The sequence below is a fragment of the Aythya ferina genome, assembly GCF_964211825.1.
Source record: "Aythya ferina genome assembly, contig: HAP1_SCAFFOLD_29, whole genome shotgun sequence".
Lineage (NCBI taxonomy): Eukaryota > Metazoa > Chordata > Aves > Anseriformes > Anatidae > Aythya > Aythya ferina.
Genome location: NW_028181463.1, coordinates 3,454,531 through 3,469,862, shown reverse-complemented (window position 1 = coordinate 3,469,862; position 15,332 = coordinate 3,454,531). Strand labels below are relative to the sequence as shown.

The following is a 15,332-nucleotide window of genomic DNA, read 5'->3' as shown; positions in this document are numbered from 1 at the left end:
TGTCACTTGTCAATCCCAAGAAGCTGCTTCTTGACAGGTCAGGGTCTCCAGGGGCAATGGGCATCCACCAGTGACGACTCAGTCCTGACTCCCTCACCCAGCACCCCATGTCCTCATGCCCCTGTGTCCAGGTGGTACCCAAGTACAAGACCGAGGCCTTGAGCCTGGTATTCCCTGATTGTCTTCTTCACTCCAGATTGGGAAGAAGACCCCTGAGCACTGAGCAACTTCATTTTATAAACAAGATGCCACAACAGAGGCCAGGTGTCATTTAGGGATAAACACATTCAGAGAAAGCCTCTGGGTCACAGATGACGTGGTGAAAACTAACACAAAACGTAACATTCAGAATGCTAAGAATTGCATTATAAAAAAAAAATATTTAAAATATTAACAGAGAAAAATAATTTAAAAAAATATTATATCATCTTCCCAAATATCCTTTTATTTCTGTTAGGATTATTATCAATGATAGTGTTATGATAGCACTAGTAAAGATAAAAATGAAATAACATAATATGAATCAAAATTCCACATTATTAGAAATACATCTTCTGAACACATTACTGATGCTTAAGAAGCATGTATTGAAACAGTTTCCTCACTGCATCCTTCACCTCTTGGTTTCTCATGCTGTAGATGAGGGGGTTCAGTGCTGGAGGCACCACCGAGTACAGAAGTGCGACCACCAGATCCAAGGATGGTGAGGAAATGGAGGGTGGCTTCAGGTAGGCAAATATGGCAGTGCTGACAAACAGAGAGACAACGGCCAGGTGAGGGAGGCACATGGAAAAGGCTTTGTGTCGTCCCTGCTCAGAGGGCATCCTCAGCACCACAATGAAGATCTGCACATAGGACAGCACAATGAAAACAAAACATCCAAAAAATAAAGAAACAGTAAACACAAGTGCCCTAACTTCCCTGAGGTAGGCATCTGAGCAGGAGAGCTTGAGGATCTGGGGGATTTCACAGAAGAACTGGTCCACAGCATTGTCATGGCAGAGGGGCAGGGAAAATGTAGTGGCCGTGTGCAGGACAGCATTGAGAAAGCCACTGCCCCAGGCAGCTGCTGCCATCTGGGCACAAGCTCTGCTGCCCAGGAGGCTCCTGTAGTGCAGGGGCTTGCAGATGGCAACGTAGCGGTCGTAGGCCATGACGGTGAGAAGGTAATAATCTGCTCCAGCTAAGAAGACAAAAAAGAAGACCTGAGCAGCACAGCCTTGATAGGAGATGGCCCTGGTGTTCCAGAGGGCATTGGCCATGGCTTTGGGCAGAGTGGTGGAGATGGATCCGAGGTCAAGGAGGGCGAGGTTGAGGAGGAAGAAGTACATGGGGGTGTGGAGGCGGTGGTGGCAGGCTATGGCACTGAGGATGAGGCCGTTGCCCAGGAGGGCAGCCAGGTAGATGCCCAGGAGGAGCACGAAGTGCAGGAGCTGCAGCTCACGCCCAGAACTCACTCCCAGAGCTGATGTTGGGCATATGCTTGTTCTGGGCATGGGGTCCTGCCGAAGGAACAGAAAGATGGTGATTATTAACATTAGAATTATCTAAGGAAAAGGATTTCAATTTCTCATTTAAGCCTCCCAACATGCTTGCTCACTTCCATGAAGATATTTGGCAGATCCCTTTCTTGCAGTTGGATTGATGCTGCCTTAGGCTGTGCTTTGGAGCAGAGGACTCTGCTTTAGGCAATGCAGGAGTCAATACTGTCCTACACCAATAGGTAAATAACATAGGAAGACTTGTATCTTTTCTTCTAGCTTAGCCATTACTCCTGTGGAGAATCTCTAAGGCAGAAATCCTGTACATTTCTTTCTTATTGCATGTGAAATACTGTGGATCCTGTGGATCCTCTCCATGGATTCAGTTGATCTGTGCTGCAGGAAAACTGAACTCAGAAGTTCACCTGAGAATAACTTGGACACTGCTGAGAGCAGAGCAATCCAAGCTCAAAGTGTCCATCTCCACACCCCCCACTCTGTCCCCATACTCCCATACTCCCTTTCCCCCAAGCACACCGAGGGCTCACCCCACAGGCATGTGAAACCCCCATCCCCAGCCAGCCTGGGAACAAGAACAGCAGCAGCATGGCCAGCTGGAGAAGCCAGGAGGAATGCCAGCGTGCTGCTGCCAGGGGACGCAAGGCCAGGGAGGGACAGACGGACACTCAGCAGACCCTCCTGTGCTGCAGCTCTGCCTGCAGAGGAGGCAGCTCCTGCTGGGGACACCGGGGCAGAGGTTGTGCTGGTGGGAGAGGAGAGCAGGGGGTGTCCCAGGGAAGGTGCCTGCCCTGCAGGGGATGGCAGGGAGGTGCCTGAGCCCTCCCTAACACAACATTTCTGGCAGCAGCTCCCTCTCACTGCCTGCCCATGTCCCTGCTACCTGCCCATATCCTTGCCAGGAGCCAGATTAGCGTCAGCTCAGTAAAAACCTGAGGAGTCCACAAACATGACATTGGTCCAATCTTTAACCTGAGGTGGCTGAAGGCACTTTATGAAGTTCATTTCTGACATATGGATCTCTCAGTGCAATGCTCCAGGAGTCTCAGTCTCCTACACAATGCTGACAACAAATTACCTTGAAACCTACCTGCACTCCACTGCCATAAGCTCAAAACACAGACTATAGAAAAAATCTTACCCTTCAGGTAACCCCAGTTTTAGCCTTCCTCTCTAAATGTCCAACCATAGATGCCATTCTCTAAAGCATCTTCCACTCCTTTCTGGAGAAACAGAGAGACCCACCCTGACAGATGCTATCAGCCATCAGATGTGCCAGCTGTAGAAGACCCCTCTGGCAACCCCACCTGCAGTGCCCTGCTGCCAGAGCCTCACGGTGTCAAGAGCCTGCAGATGTGTCCTGCCACACGCTGCCCTCTGTTGTTGCGCTCCTCAGTGCCTCCAAGCCCTCTCTCCTTCTCTCCTCTCTGCATGTCAGCTGCGGTCAGAGCCCCCAGCCCTGCTGCGCTGTGCAGAGGAGCTGCTCCTGGGCACAGCTGTCTCTCTGCACCACGGCCCTCTTGCCACGAGCTCTCTCTGTCCCATGAGCCTGGCCCAGCTCAGCAGCACAGCACCAGCCCAAGGCACTGCAATCACCCCTCTGGGGGCTTTGCTGATGAGCCCATGAACCTCAGGCACTCCGAGACAATTGAAGACAGCTCTCCAGAAGTCCAAGTCAGAGGCAAGTTTCCTGCAGTGTCCCCCTGAGGGCCAGCACTGACACAGCCTCCCTTGGAGCTCGTTAGAGCAGAACTCTAGAGGCAGTGAGGACAAGGAGAAAAAGGCAATGTGAAGGTGACACTGATATGTAGGAAAACTGGATGTGTGTCACCAAGCACAAGGGCCAGGCCTTGACCCATGTCCCCTGGGAAGGGAGATCCTTTACATTCAGAGACAGCTCAGGGCTCTTTGTGGTGCAGTAGCAGATGGGGATGTACATGACCAAGTGCAGGAGAATGGTACAACCCCTGCCTGGTTCATGGGTGCATGCATAGCGATAATGAGGACCTTGGGCTCATTATCAACTTGTCTCTTCAAATTCATCAGTGGCAGTGAGTTTCAGTCAGAAATGAGAGTAGGGACTTTCAGCCTTGGTATAACCCTTGATCCTCTCCACACCAGGCTGTCCTAGGGACTCCCAGACCTGTACCTCTTTAGTGGCTATTGTAGGCACTTGTCCGTGAGGTGTTACACCGAGTCTGAGCTGAGTCTGATAACTCAGATCTTCTTGGTGTCCATGCTCCTCCTAAGGCAGCTCTGTAGGAAGCTTGGCCTGGTTTCTGGTGAGCAGGCACCACTGCTGTATGGCATCCCTCGTGGTGCTCAGGCCTTCCTCCTCCTGGGCACCGCTCACTTAGCAGGGTCCCAGTTTGCCCATGTGTAGGGTTCCTCTTCCTCTGGTGCAAGACTGGGTTCTTCTTGTAAATGTCAAGAGGATTCTCTAGGCAAAATCCTGCATTTTCTCAAGTTTCGCCCACACTGATGCTCCATTCTCTCAGCTGAAGACGGCATCCCAACCCATCATAATTCTTGTGGCCTGTCAGCCAAGCAGACTCAAGTCACCTCAGCAGCAGCTTCCAAGCCAGGGGCCTGCTGCTGGCCTTGCAGCTTCTTGGCTAGACATAGCCAAGCCTTGTGCCTGCTGCTGTGCAGTCATGGACTCAAGCAGAAGGGACAGGACAACCCATGTTGGGGCCTACTTTCTGCCTGGGTCCTCCTGGGTCTGGAGGCAGAGGGGATCCACCAGCCAAGCAGGTGCCTTGTGCTGGCCTAGCAGGGCCACTGCCAGATGTCAGCCCAAAAGTGCAGATCCCAGGGAGAAGTCAAGGCTGACCTGCCACCTCCAGACAGAAGTGGCCTCACAGTCTCTTTCCGTGACACATTCCTGCTGCTGCCCTATCAAGTGCAGATGCAGAAGTGACTTCAGAGTCACATTCCTCCTGCTGGGTAAGGACATCCTGAGGTAGGGCTGACCTCTCTCTAGTTCTTTAGGGACTAGGGCTCACCATTCTAGGTTAGAGGATAAACACAGGTTTAATGGGAATCTTTGGTGTTCTTCTGTGGCTATTAGGTCTGTCATAAGCTTATGGGCAAACCCTGTGGTTAAGAGTATTTTAAGGCCTGCCTACAACTTCTCTAGAGCGAAATAGTGCATTTTAATGTCAGTGTTTAGGGTAGGGATTGGGGTAAGCAGGAGTGTAAAGGTCCGGGAAAGGTAAGGGAAGGGGGCTAAGGGCTGTGTTTTGCTTCAGTGCATACTTTGAGTAGTGGATTCCTCTCAGAGAGGTGGAGTAGCGTTTAGTATTTAGTAGCATTTAGTTTTAACAATTAAAATTACTGGTTCAAATAAGGTGACGGCAATACATGACTGTTTTAAATCAGTTTTACTGTAGCATCTAGCATCTACAGTCTCTTGTCCGAGCTGCTCCTGACTGTGCCACATTTTATTGGGATCAGCTTTCTGATGACATTTAACATCTCAGTGTATCAGTCTCACCTCTGTTGGCTACCCCATTCCTGAGAAGCATTGTAGTCAGCATTGTAGTCAGGAGGCAAAAGGACACATGGGTCTTTAGGAGTATCCTGCACAATGTGCCCATCAGCTTTGCACCTCCACAAAATCATGCTTCCTACCTACAAGTTTTTTTTCCCAAGTGGCTTCTATGGAGCCAGGGTTCCTTTTCCCAGGCCCTCTCACATGTTTCCATTTCGGGTGTTCAGGGATTGGATGAGGAAAGCAATGCACAGATGGAACTGATCTTCTCAAGGGATGCAAGCAATAATAGGAAGGGATTCTACAGATACACTGCTCAGAAAAGAATGGCCAAGGAGAGTTTACCCCTTGTGATGGATGAGAAGGGTGAACTGGTAATGACAGACATGGAGAAGGCTGAGGGACTCAACAACATCTTTGCCTCAGTCTTCTCTGCCAGTCAGGCTTCCCAAGTCTTTCATTTCTCTGAACCCATGGATGGAGGCTGGGGGTGCAAAGTCCCACCCACTGTAAATGAAGTGCATGTTTGAGACCACCTGCTGGAACTCCACAAGTACAAGTCTATGGCACCTGACGACTTGCATCCCAGGGTCCTGAGGGAACTGGCTGATGCAGTTGGCAAGCCTCTCTCCATCATATTTGAAGATTCCTGTCAGTTGTGTGAAGTCCCTGGTGGCTTGAAAAAGGGAAATATCACTCCCATTTTTAAAAAGGGTAGAAAGGATAACCCAGGGAACTACTGAATGGTGAGCCTCAGCTCTGTGCCTCAAAAGATCATGGAAAAGATCCTCCTGGAATCAGTGTCAAGGCACAAAGAGGTGATCCGAGACAACCAGAATGGCTTCACCAAAGGGTAAATGGTGCCTGGCCAATCTGGTGGCTTTCTACAATGGAGTGACCACATCAGACAACAAGGGAAGACCAACCAATGTCATCTACTTGGACTTCTGTAAGACCATTGCCATGGTCCCACATGACATCCTTGTCTCCAAATTGGAGAGATACGCATTTGATGGGTGAACCATTCAGTGGGTAAGGAGTTGGCCTGAAGGTCACACCCAGAGAGTGGTGCTCAATGGCTCTATATCCAAGTGGAGGCTGGTGATGAGTCTTGTACCTCAGGGGTCTGCCCTCGGACCCGTACGGTTTAATATGTTTATTAGTGACATAGACAGTGGGGTCGAGTGCACCCTCAGCAAGTGTGCAGATGACACCAAGCTGAGAGGTGTAGTTGATGCAACCGAGGAAGGGATTCCTGTGCAAAGGGCCCTGGGCAACCTGATCTCGTAGGAGGCATCCCTGCTTACGGCCGGGGGGGTTGGAACTAGATGACCTTTAAGGTCCCTTCCAACAGGAGCCATTCTCTCATTCTATGGTCTCACAAACTATACCTCAAGCATGACTCCCATCCCATCAGCCTTCCTGTGGTCTCTCACCTGACTAGAACAGAAGGTGCCTCACCATCATCTTCAATGCCATGTGCATGCTTCTGGCCATTACAGTCCCTATCTGTGCCACATTTCTGCAGCTGGTCCATCAGCTGTACAGACAGAAGTGGCCTCCCAGCCTCCTTCACAGCCATGGGCCTCCTGCAGGCCCAGCACATCCTGAGGCACACCTGATCCCATCCCAGCATTCCCAGCCAGCTCCTCCTTGTGGACTGTGATCTGATCACATACCTTTCACCGCACATGCCTCTTCCAATGCTGAGTGACTGCTGCAGGACCTCACAGTCCCTGCCCTACCCCAAGCATAAAAGCCACACAAGGTAGGGGTAGGAGTGGGGTTGAAGCTGAGATGTGCTGTGTGCAGGGTGGAGGGCTTTGAGGGTTAGATGATCAGGTTAATGTTTAGGAATAAGAGGTCACATTCCAGGGTTAAAGGAATGGCAAGGGCTTCAAGGAATTGTTTGGTGTTGTGCCTAAGGAACCTGCTCAGGGTTTAGAATAAGGGCAAGCTTTGAGGACTTCAGTTTAGGTCTGCTTTGGGGCCTAAGGCTAAGGCTGGCACTTTTCTCCTTGGTTAGGCTTAATCATCCTTCTGCTTGCCCCTCTACTAGAAGATGGGTTTGACGTCTACCTTTTCCAAATCCTGAGGAAAGTCTTTGATCCATCTGTCCTTTCCAAGGTATTTGAGATAGGTTTTATGACAATGTCAGCATCTCCACTAGCACCTCTCTCACCCTTCCCACACCACCACTAAGAAACCTGAGGATTCACCAGGGGATGATGAAGGTTTGGAAAGAGCTTGGTTAAGATCTGTGAGGTGGGCTGTTCTGTGCTTCACACAGAAAATGATGATTGTGCCATAGAAAACAGTGACACTCGTGAGGACAGAAGAGCAGGTGGATAAAGCTTTGGGCCTGCCAACACAGGACACACACACATGAAATCTGCATGATTAGGAATTGGAAGACTGGATGCAAATGCAAATTTTGAAAGCAAAACCAAGAGTATCACTATGGCACTGCAGGACAGCTCCAGCAATGGGGCAAAACCACACAAGAGGTGTCTATGACACTGGGGCCACAGAACTGTAGCTGGGAGGAGGAGAAAGAATTCCTGTACATGAGAGAAATTCCCCTGGTTCAGGTACAGCTGCCTTCTGGAGTCAGACCTTCCACTTCTTGAGCCTTGCAGAGAACAGGGGTGGCATACAGCCCAGGGCTGACCGTAGGACACAACCCCAAGCAGGAAGCACTGCGGTCATGCAGAAGGTGCAGCTGAGAGTGCTGCCACCTCTGTGAGCAAAGGGGGTGCTGTCCCCAGCCAGGAAGCTGGCCAGCACCTGGCACAGGGTGCTGGAGCTGTGCAAGGAGGACAACTCTCCCCCAGGAAGAAGGCCACGGGCATCTGCAGGTGTTTGTTGGCAGGCACCAGCACAGTGATGAGGGTGTTCCACATCCCAGTCACCATGCTGGTCAAGCAAGAGAGGAAGAAGAGATTTGTGTATGGGTAGAGGATCTTCCAGATGGACAGCTAGGGAAACTCAATGAATGGTGTCTTAGTGTCCAATTCCCTTCTTGGAAAACCTTTTAGAGCATTCAGTTCCCCCCCCCCCTCTTTTGTTAGAACACATTCAGAGGGGTGAAATGATCCCTGGCAGTCATGGCTGAAGTGTCCTGCCATGCCGTGGGAACACAATAGGAGTTAAGGGAGAGAATCATTTGTAGTCATGTTTGACAAGCAAACTTTAATAGCATAAAATCAGTCTCTCCCAAATTCATCAAGGAGCAGACAGTGATGCCTTCAGTCTGCTTCAGACACCACACGCCAACAGAGACCCTGCTGCCTTCGGGAGCTGTCAGCCCTGAGGCCTTGGGGACACCTCGAGGGAGCCCAAGGGCACAGAGCAAGCGATGCCATGGTCGGGTGCTGTGCTGCTGAGCTGGGCCGGGCTCCTGGGCCCAACGGCAGCTCCTGGCAAGTGCTGCAGAGAGACAGATGTGGCCAGGAGCAGCTCCTCTGCACAGCGCAGCAGGGCTGGGGGCTCTGACCGCAGCGGGCACACAGAGAGGAGAGAAGGAGAGAGGGCTTGGAGGCACTGAGGAGCGCAACAACAGAGGGCAGCGTGTGGCAGGACACATCTGCAGGCTCTTGACACCGTGAGGCTCTGGCAGTAGGAACATGCAAGTGGGGTTGCCAGAGGGGTCTTCTACAGCTGGCACATCCGATGGCTGATAGCATCTGTCAGGGTGGGTCTCTCTGTTTCTCCAGAAACGAGTAGAAAATGCTTTAGAGAATGGCATTTATGATTGGATTTTTGAAAAGGAAGACCAAGGCAGGGGCTACCTGAATGGCAAGACTTTTTCTGTAGCCTGTGCTTGCAGATACCTGTGATAGAGCGGAGGCCGGTTTCATGGTAATAGGCGGTCAGGTTTGTACTGCAGACTGAGACTCCTAGAACATTGCAGTGAGAGATCAATATTTAATCAATGAACTTCATAAAGTCCCTTCCGACACTTCAGCCCAGAAACTACACCAACATCATCGTTGTGGTCCTCTCAGGTTTTATCCTAGCTGATCTTTTGGAGCTGCAAATTCTCCAGTGACCAGTGCCCTGTCTTTGAGAGGTCTCTGCTGGCTTGAGATGAGCACAGATCACCTGCAGTGAGCATGAGCTGCCTCCTCTGCAGCACAGGAGGGTCTGCTGAGTGTCCGTCTGTCCCTCCCTGGCCTTGCCTCCCCTGGCAGCAGCACGCTGGCATTCCTCCTGGCTTCTCCAGCTGGCCGTGCTGCTGCTGGTCTTGTTCCCAGGCTGTCTGGGGATGGGGCTTTCACATGCCCATGGAGTGAGCACTCGGTGTGCTTGGAGGAAGGGGAGTACAGGGACTGGTTTAGGGGTCTGGAGATGTGCACTTTGAGCCTAGATTCCTCTGCTCTCAGCAGTGTCTTTGTTCTTCTCAGGTCAACCTCTGAGTAGAACTTTCCTGCAGCTCACACGAGGTGGCTGAGAGCAGCACTGATGGACGGATTGTCTGTCCTCACTAAAGGACACACTACGCTATAGGGACAATCCTTTTTTCTCTTAGGATGCACAAAGTTTCCCATTAAGTGCAGGAGAAAAGCCCAGGAATTCTGTTTTAGAAAAGCTCAGCTGGTGTGGTAGGGTAGCAACAACAAAAAATTCTGACCCTATGAATTAAAAATTAAAAAAATCCATATATATATATCTGCTCTGAAGTTGGGTGACCTGGGAGCAACACTGGGGCAAGGTTCTTTGATACCAGCAGTGAAATGAGTCTGAGTTTACCCCATGTTCAACCTTATCTCTGGCTGTAGGGCAAACTTGACTCTTCCATTGTCGACAGAGGAGTCCCCTTCTCCGAGGTATAACCTCAGGCATCATCAGGAAGAACTCAAGAAAGGGAACCACCAAATACCTTTCTGGAAGTGGGCAACTTTTCTGGTGATATTAGATGAGAAATGGGATGAGTTTTTCTGATAAGTCTGTTGTACGTTATTACTGTTCTTCCTCTTCTATGTGCAGGACCACATCCCAAAAACGCAAATGTCAAACAGAAGCAACATCACTGAGTTCCTCCTGCTTGCATTCGCAGACACGCGCGAGCTGCAGCTCCTGCACTTCGCGCTCTTCCTGGGCATCTACCTGGCTGCCCTCCTGGGCAACGGCCTCATCCTCAGCGCCGTAGCCTGCCACCACCGCCTCCACACCCCCATGTACTTCTTCCTCCTCAACCTCGCCTTCCTCGACGTGGGCTGCATCTCCACTACTCTGCCCAAAGCCATGGCCAATGCCCTCTGGGACACCAGGGCCATCTCCTATCAAGGATGTGCTGCTCAGGTCTTTTTCTTTCTCTTCTTCATATCAGCAGAGTATTATAACCTTACTATCATGGCCTACGACCGCTACGTTGCCATCTGCAAGCCCCTGCACTATGGGAGCCTCGTGGGCAGCAGAGCTTGTGCCCAGATGGCAGCAGCTGCCTGGGGCAGTGGCTTTCTCACTGCTGTCCTGCACACGGCCAACACATTTTCCCTGCCCCTCTGCCAAGGCAATGCTGTGGACCAGTTCTTCTGTGAAATCCCCCACATCCTCAAACTCTCCTGCTCAGATTCCTATCTCAGAGAATTTTGGGCATTTCTGTTTAGTATCTTTTTAGCATTCGGTTGTTTTGTTTTCATTGTGTTGTCCTATGTACAGACCTTCAGGGCAGTGCTGAGGATGCCCTCTGAGCAGGCCCGGCACAAAGCCTTTTCCACGTGCCTCCCTCACTTGGCTGTGGTCTCCCTGTTTCTTAGCACTGGCATATTTTCCTACCTGAAGCCCCCCTCCATTTCCTCTCCATCCCTGGACCTGGTGGTGTCATTTTTATACTCAGTGGTGCCTCCAGCAGTGAACCCCCTCATCTACAGCATGAGGAACCAGGAGCTCAAGAATGCAGTGAGGAATCTGTTTCCATATATTCTTCTTAAGCATCCATTATGTGTTCAGAAAATTTATTTTTAATAATATGCAAATATTTTGAGTCACATTATATCATATCATTTTTATCGTTACTAGTGTTATCATAACATTGTCATTAATAAGAATCCTAAGAGAAATAAAAGTGTGTTTGGCAAAATGACATAACATTTTTTACATTATTTTTCTCTGTTAGTATTTGAACAATATTTCATTTTGTTTTTAATAATCTCATTCTACCTTTCAGAATGTTACATCTTTTGTAAGGTTTGACCACATCATCTATTGTACATATAGAACTGGGCTTCCTTGATAGATAAAACAATAAAAAACTCAGCAGAAATTCATTGGTCTCAATATCCTTCTCTTCCCATCTTCTGTCGAGCTGGGGGAGCAGACCCAGCATCCAGGAGGGGCTCAGGGCCAAGAGCCCAGCTGCCACGGGTAGGAGCAGTGTATTTGGATTAGAACTAGTGCATCTAGGTGACAGTCCTCTTGTCTCTATAGCAGGGCTGGCACAAAGCCTTTTCCACGTGCCTCCCTCACCTGGCCATGGTGTCCGTCTCCCTCAGGCCTGTCATGGTTGCCTGCCTGAAGCTCCCTCCAACTTCTCCCCATCCCTTGACCTGGTGGTGGCAGTTCTGTACTCAGTGGTGCTTCCAGCAGAGCACGTCCTCATCTGTACCATAATAATCCAAGAGGTCAAGCATGCTTTGTGGAAATTAATGACTAGATATGTCTTGGATGCAAGAAATTTCGGATCTGCTTCTGCATCTGATTTGTAATGTCAATAATTGGACGAATATCCACTCTACATCTACATGCTTTTTTTTTTTTTTTTTTTTTTTTTTTGTGGTTGTGCTTGTACATATTCTTATTACATCAATTCAGCTAATGAACACCCATTAAAATGATATGGGTGTACCTGTTGAATATAGCTCATAGACTGCATGTGAAGCCATGCTCTCTGTGAATTTAACCTTTAGGAAGTTAAAGTTCAATAGGCTTTTTTGTCTGATATCCTTCCTCCAAGACCTGGTCTGGCTCTGCAAGGGCAGTGCCCATGTGCAGGGGTGCAGAGGAAAAGAGTCCCATCCCAGCAGCACGGCCAGGGAGCACCAGCGCTTGGGGCATGCAGAGCTGCTCTCTTGCCACTGCCGCCCTGTCCTGCTGAGCCCTGCTGGTGGGGTCAGGCCCGGCTGCTCCTCTCACTTGGTGCCAGTGGTGCTGTGGGGCTGTGCTGGGACTGCAGGCAGGGACAGGCAGTGGGCACGGCAGTGGCACAGCTGGCCTCCACTGCAGCACTTCCCTCCTAAGGGGGGATCTCCTCCAAGGTGGACTGAGCAGAGCTCAAGTGCTCAATCTGGTGTGAGCAGGCAGAGGAGAGCTCAGCAGCCCCAGGGCACGCAGCAGCCCCAGCAAAGGAGCCTGGTGAGTGATTCCTTGCAGCCCTGGGGCAATGGCAGTGACCCCATGAGCTGGGTCTGCCTCCCAGCCTGCCCAGCACACCCCTGCAGAGTGCCCCTGTGCACCAGGCACCACAGCCCCCTCGCTCTGCAGAGCAGCACCACCAGCTGGGGATAGGGCTGGGGCTGGCACTGGGGCTTGGAGGCCATTTCTCCTGTGTCTTCTAAGCCAGTTACAGGCTCATGGCTTCTGGATACAAACATGATCCTCACTGTGCACAAGGAGCTGAGAGACCGCCAACAGGCATGGGGCTGGAACATTGCCTGCAAGGTCCCTCCTGCCCTAGCATCTCCCGGGACTGGCACAGAACTGGCTCCTGTGTCTCAGAGAGGCTGGGAGCCCAACAGGTGTGTCATGAGCTTGGAGGATCACAACCAGATCACTTCTACCTGGGCAGGTCCTGGCCCAAAAAGGGGGTGTTTTCTAGGTGTGGTGTTATAAACTCAGTGGTGCATCAGAAGCACTCAGTCCAGCAGGAAGCCACTGGCTGTTAAATGGCCTGTGAGGTGACTGCTTTCTGAAGTAGCTGACAGGTCACCCTTGACTCCTGGCTGGGATCTGTGCCTTTAGGCTCACATCTGCCAGTGTCCATGGTAGGGCAGCAGAAGGCACTTGCTGTGCATGTAGTTTCTGAGATCGGCTCTTTCTAAGTACCTGCTAGGCCGCATAGAGGAAGAGGTCTTGGATAGGGGTTGTCATGTCAGAGGTGTCAGCTTTTGCCTGAAGTCATCCTTTAGCAATGCTTTCAGTTTTCTATACAGAGGGGGCCACTGCCTCCAAGACTCTTGGGGCAAACTGAACCATGCATGAGGGTTTGGAAAAAGATAGCCTGGGTGCACAGAAACCATTCCGTATCCAGAAGTTGGAGGCAGGAAAAAAAAATTTTGAGGTGGTACAAGAACTGCTGGGCAGATTGTGCAGGGTTCACCTACAGCCTTTGTGTTCTTTTCCATCCTGACTTAGGTGCCATATCAGTCTCAAAAAAGGAGTAGCCAACGGATATGAGACAGATACTTTGACATCATGAAAGCCATCAGAAAGCTGCCCCTAGGAAGATGACTGATATGGGAAAGTAAGGAGAAGCCTGGCCAGGAGAGATGTGAGATATGGGGGAGAGAAGAGGAGCTTGGCCAGCAGAAATTAATGATTTCTGTGAGGTTAGAACATTTAGGCAATGTTCATTTTGCTGTAACACTGACTTAAAATAGTCATGTAAAGCCCTTGCACTATTTTAATCACTGACATTAATCCCCAAACCTAAATGCTACTCCACACCCAGACAGGAATCCACTGTTCTTATGCCTGACCTCAAAGTATCCCTTCAAGACAAAAGGCAGCCCATAGCCCCTTTCCCTTACCTTTACTCTCTTGTTCACCCTGATCTGATCAGCTTGTGGGCCACAAGAAGGTTGGGAATGCTGTGATGAGCTCAGCTCTGCCTCAGCATCTCCTGCCCCAGCAGGAGGAATGTGACTGTGGCAGGGAATGTGAGGTCACTTCTGTCTCTGCAGTTGGTAGGGCAGCAGCAGGAACGTGTCACGGAAAGGGACTGGGAGGTCACTTGTGTCTGGAGGTGGCAGGTCAGCCTTGCCTTCTCCCTGGGATCTGCACTTTTGGGCTGACATCTGGCAGTGGCCCTTCTAGGCCAGCAGAAGGCACCTGCTTGGCATGCTGACTGTTGGCATTGCTTCCTTGCAACAATGTCCAGGGCTGAGGAAGTGTCAAAATGAAGTTCTTCTAGTAGCATCACAGTACCCACCACATCCCACAGACCCCAAGACTAGCCCTGAGCCAGAAATGGGTGTGCAGGGTCTCCTCTCCCAGTGGCCGTGGTCAGGCCTTGGCCCTTCAGCTTCACTAAAACCAACCAAGATTTTTCTCAGCACAGTGCTTTGCCTGTCTGTAACCATGGCCTCCAATTATCTGCCCTAACAAGGCCCTGGGGAGGCTTTGTTAGTAACAGCCCTCAGTGGGGCCCATTAATACTCCAAGTCACTTCAACTTTTCTTTCTGACTTTAGCTTCTCAAGTGGTTGCATCACTCTCCTCTCAGTACCTCAGCTGAGTATAGGGGGACGATCACTTTCTTAGCCCTGCTAGCCACACTGCTTTTTATACAAGCCAGGATGCTGTTGGCCTTCTTGGCCACCTGAGCACACTGCTGGTCCATATTCAGTCAACTATCAACCAGTACTCCCAGGTCCTTCTCTGCCAGGCAGCTCTCCAACCACTCATCTCCCAGCCTGTAGCTCTGTTTGGGGTTGTTGAGCCCCAGGTGAGGAACCCGGCACTAGAACCCCAGAAATCAGAAGAGCAGGGAGCAACCTCTTGGCTGTATTCCTGGCAGCAGCTTTGGAGAGATGTCCAGGCTTCTGGGTTTGCCCTGAGGAAGACCCTCCTGTTACTGTTGTGCTTGCAGAGTGGCAGCTGTGACCCAGGGTTGCACAGGGCCTGCTGCTGCCTGCAGTCACAGGGATGCCACTGCAGAGAGAACAGGACTGTCACCAAGACATATGAGATATGATAGCTTATCCGAATAAAAGAGCACAGGAGAACACACTGAAAGCCAAAAGAGAGCAGCAGTGAAAAGGCCACGTCCTGCTGCTGGCCATGGCCATGGCTCCAGAGAAGCAACAGCCCCCCCCCAAACTCCATGTAGCTGCTGGGCTCTTGGCCCTGAGCCCCTCCTGTGTGCTGGGGCTTCTACCCCAGCTCCAGAGGGGATGGGAAGAGATGGCAGCTGATAAAATGTAGTTCTGATGTTTTTGTTTTGTTTTGTTTTGTTTTTGTTTTATATTTATTATGTTTCTCTACATAACCTGCTTCTTTCAATAATTAGATGACTGGGTCACTATAAATGAAAAAATAGAAATAAGAAAATCAGGTAGCAGGTTAAGGATAACATAATTTAAATCAAAAGAAAAAAAATGTAGAAAATATTGATAGAGA

The 15,332-nt window shown here is 50.4% G+C and overlaps 2 protein-coding genes across 2 annotated transcripts in view; one reads left to right on the top strand and one right to left on the bottom strand.

The window, feature by feature from the left end:
- Positions 1–563: 563 nt before the first annotated feature.
- The window catches only part of LOC311427885 (olfactory receptor 14J1-like), a gene marked incomplete at both ends in the record, with an annotated part of 32,784 nt that continues 18,015 nt past the window's right edge, over positions 564–15,332 (bottom strand). The window contains one exon of the mRNA XM_084539473.1: positions 564–1,433. Within this exon, the coding sequence (XP_084395599.1) occupies positions 564–1,433 (870 nt within the window). The remainder of the gene's footprint in view (positions 1,434–15,332) is intronic.
- LOC311427987 (olfactory receptor 14C36-like) lies at positions 10,003–11,921 on the top strand (the record flags this gene model as incomplete). Its single annotated transcript, XM_084539558.1, has 2 exons — positions 10,003–10,896; positions 11,904–11,921. 2 exons carry the CDS (start codon positions 10,003–10,005, stop codon positions 11,919–11,921), a joined length of 912 nt encoding a protein of 303 aa, XP_084395684.1.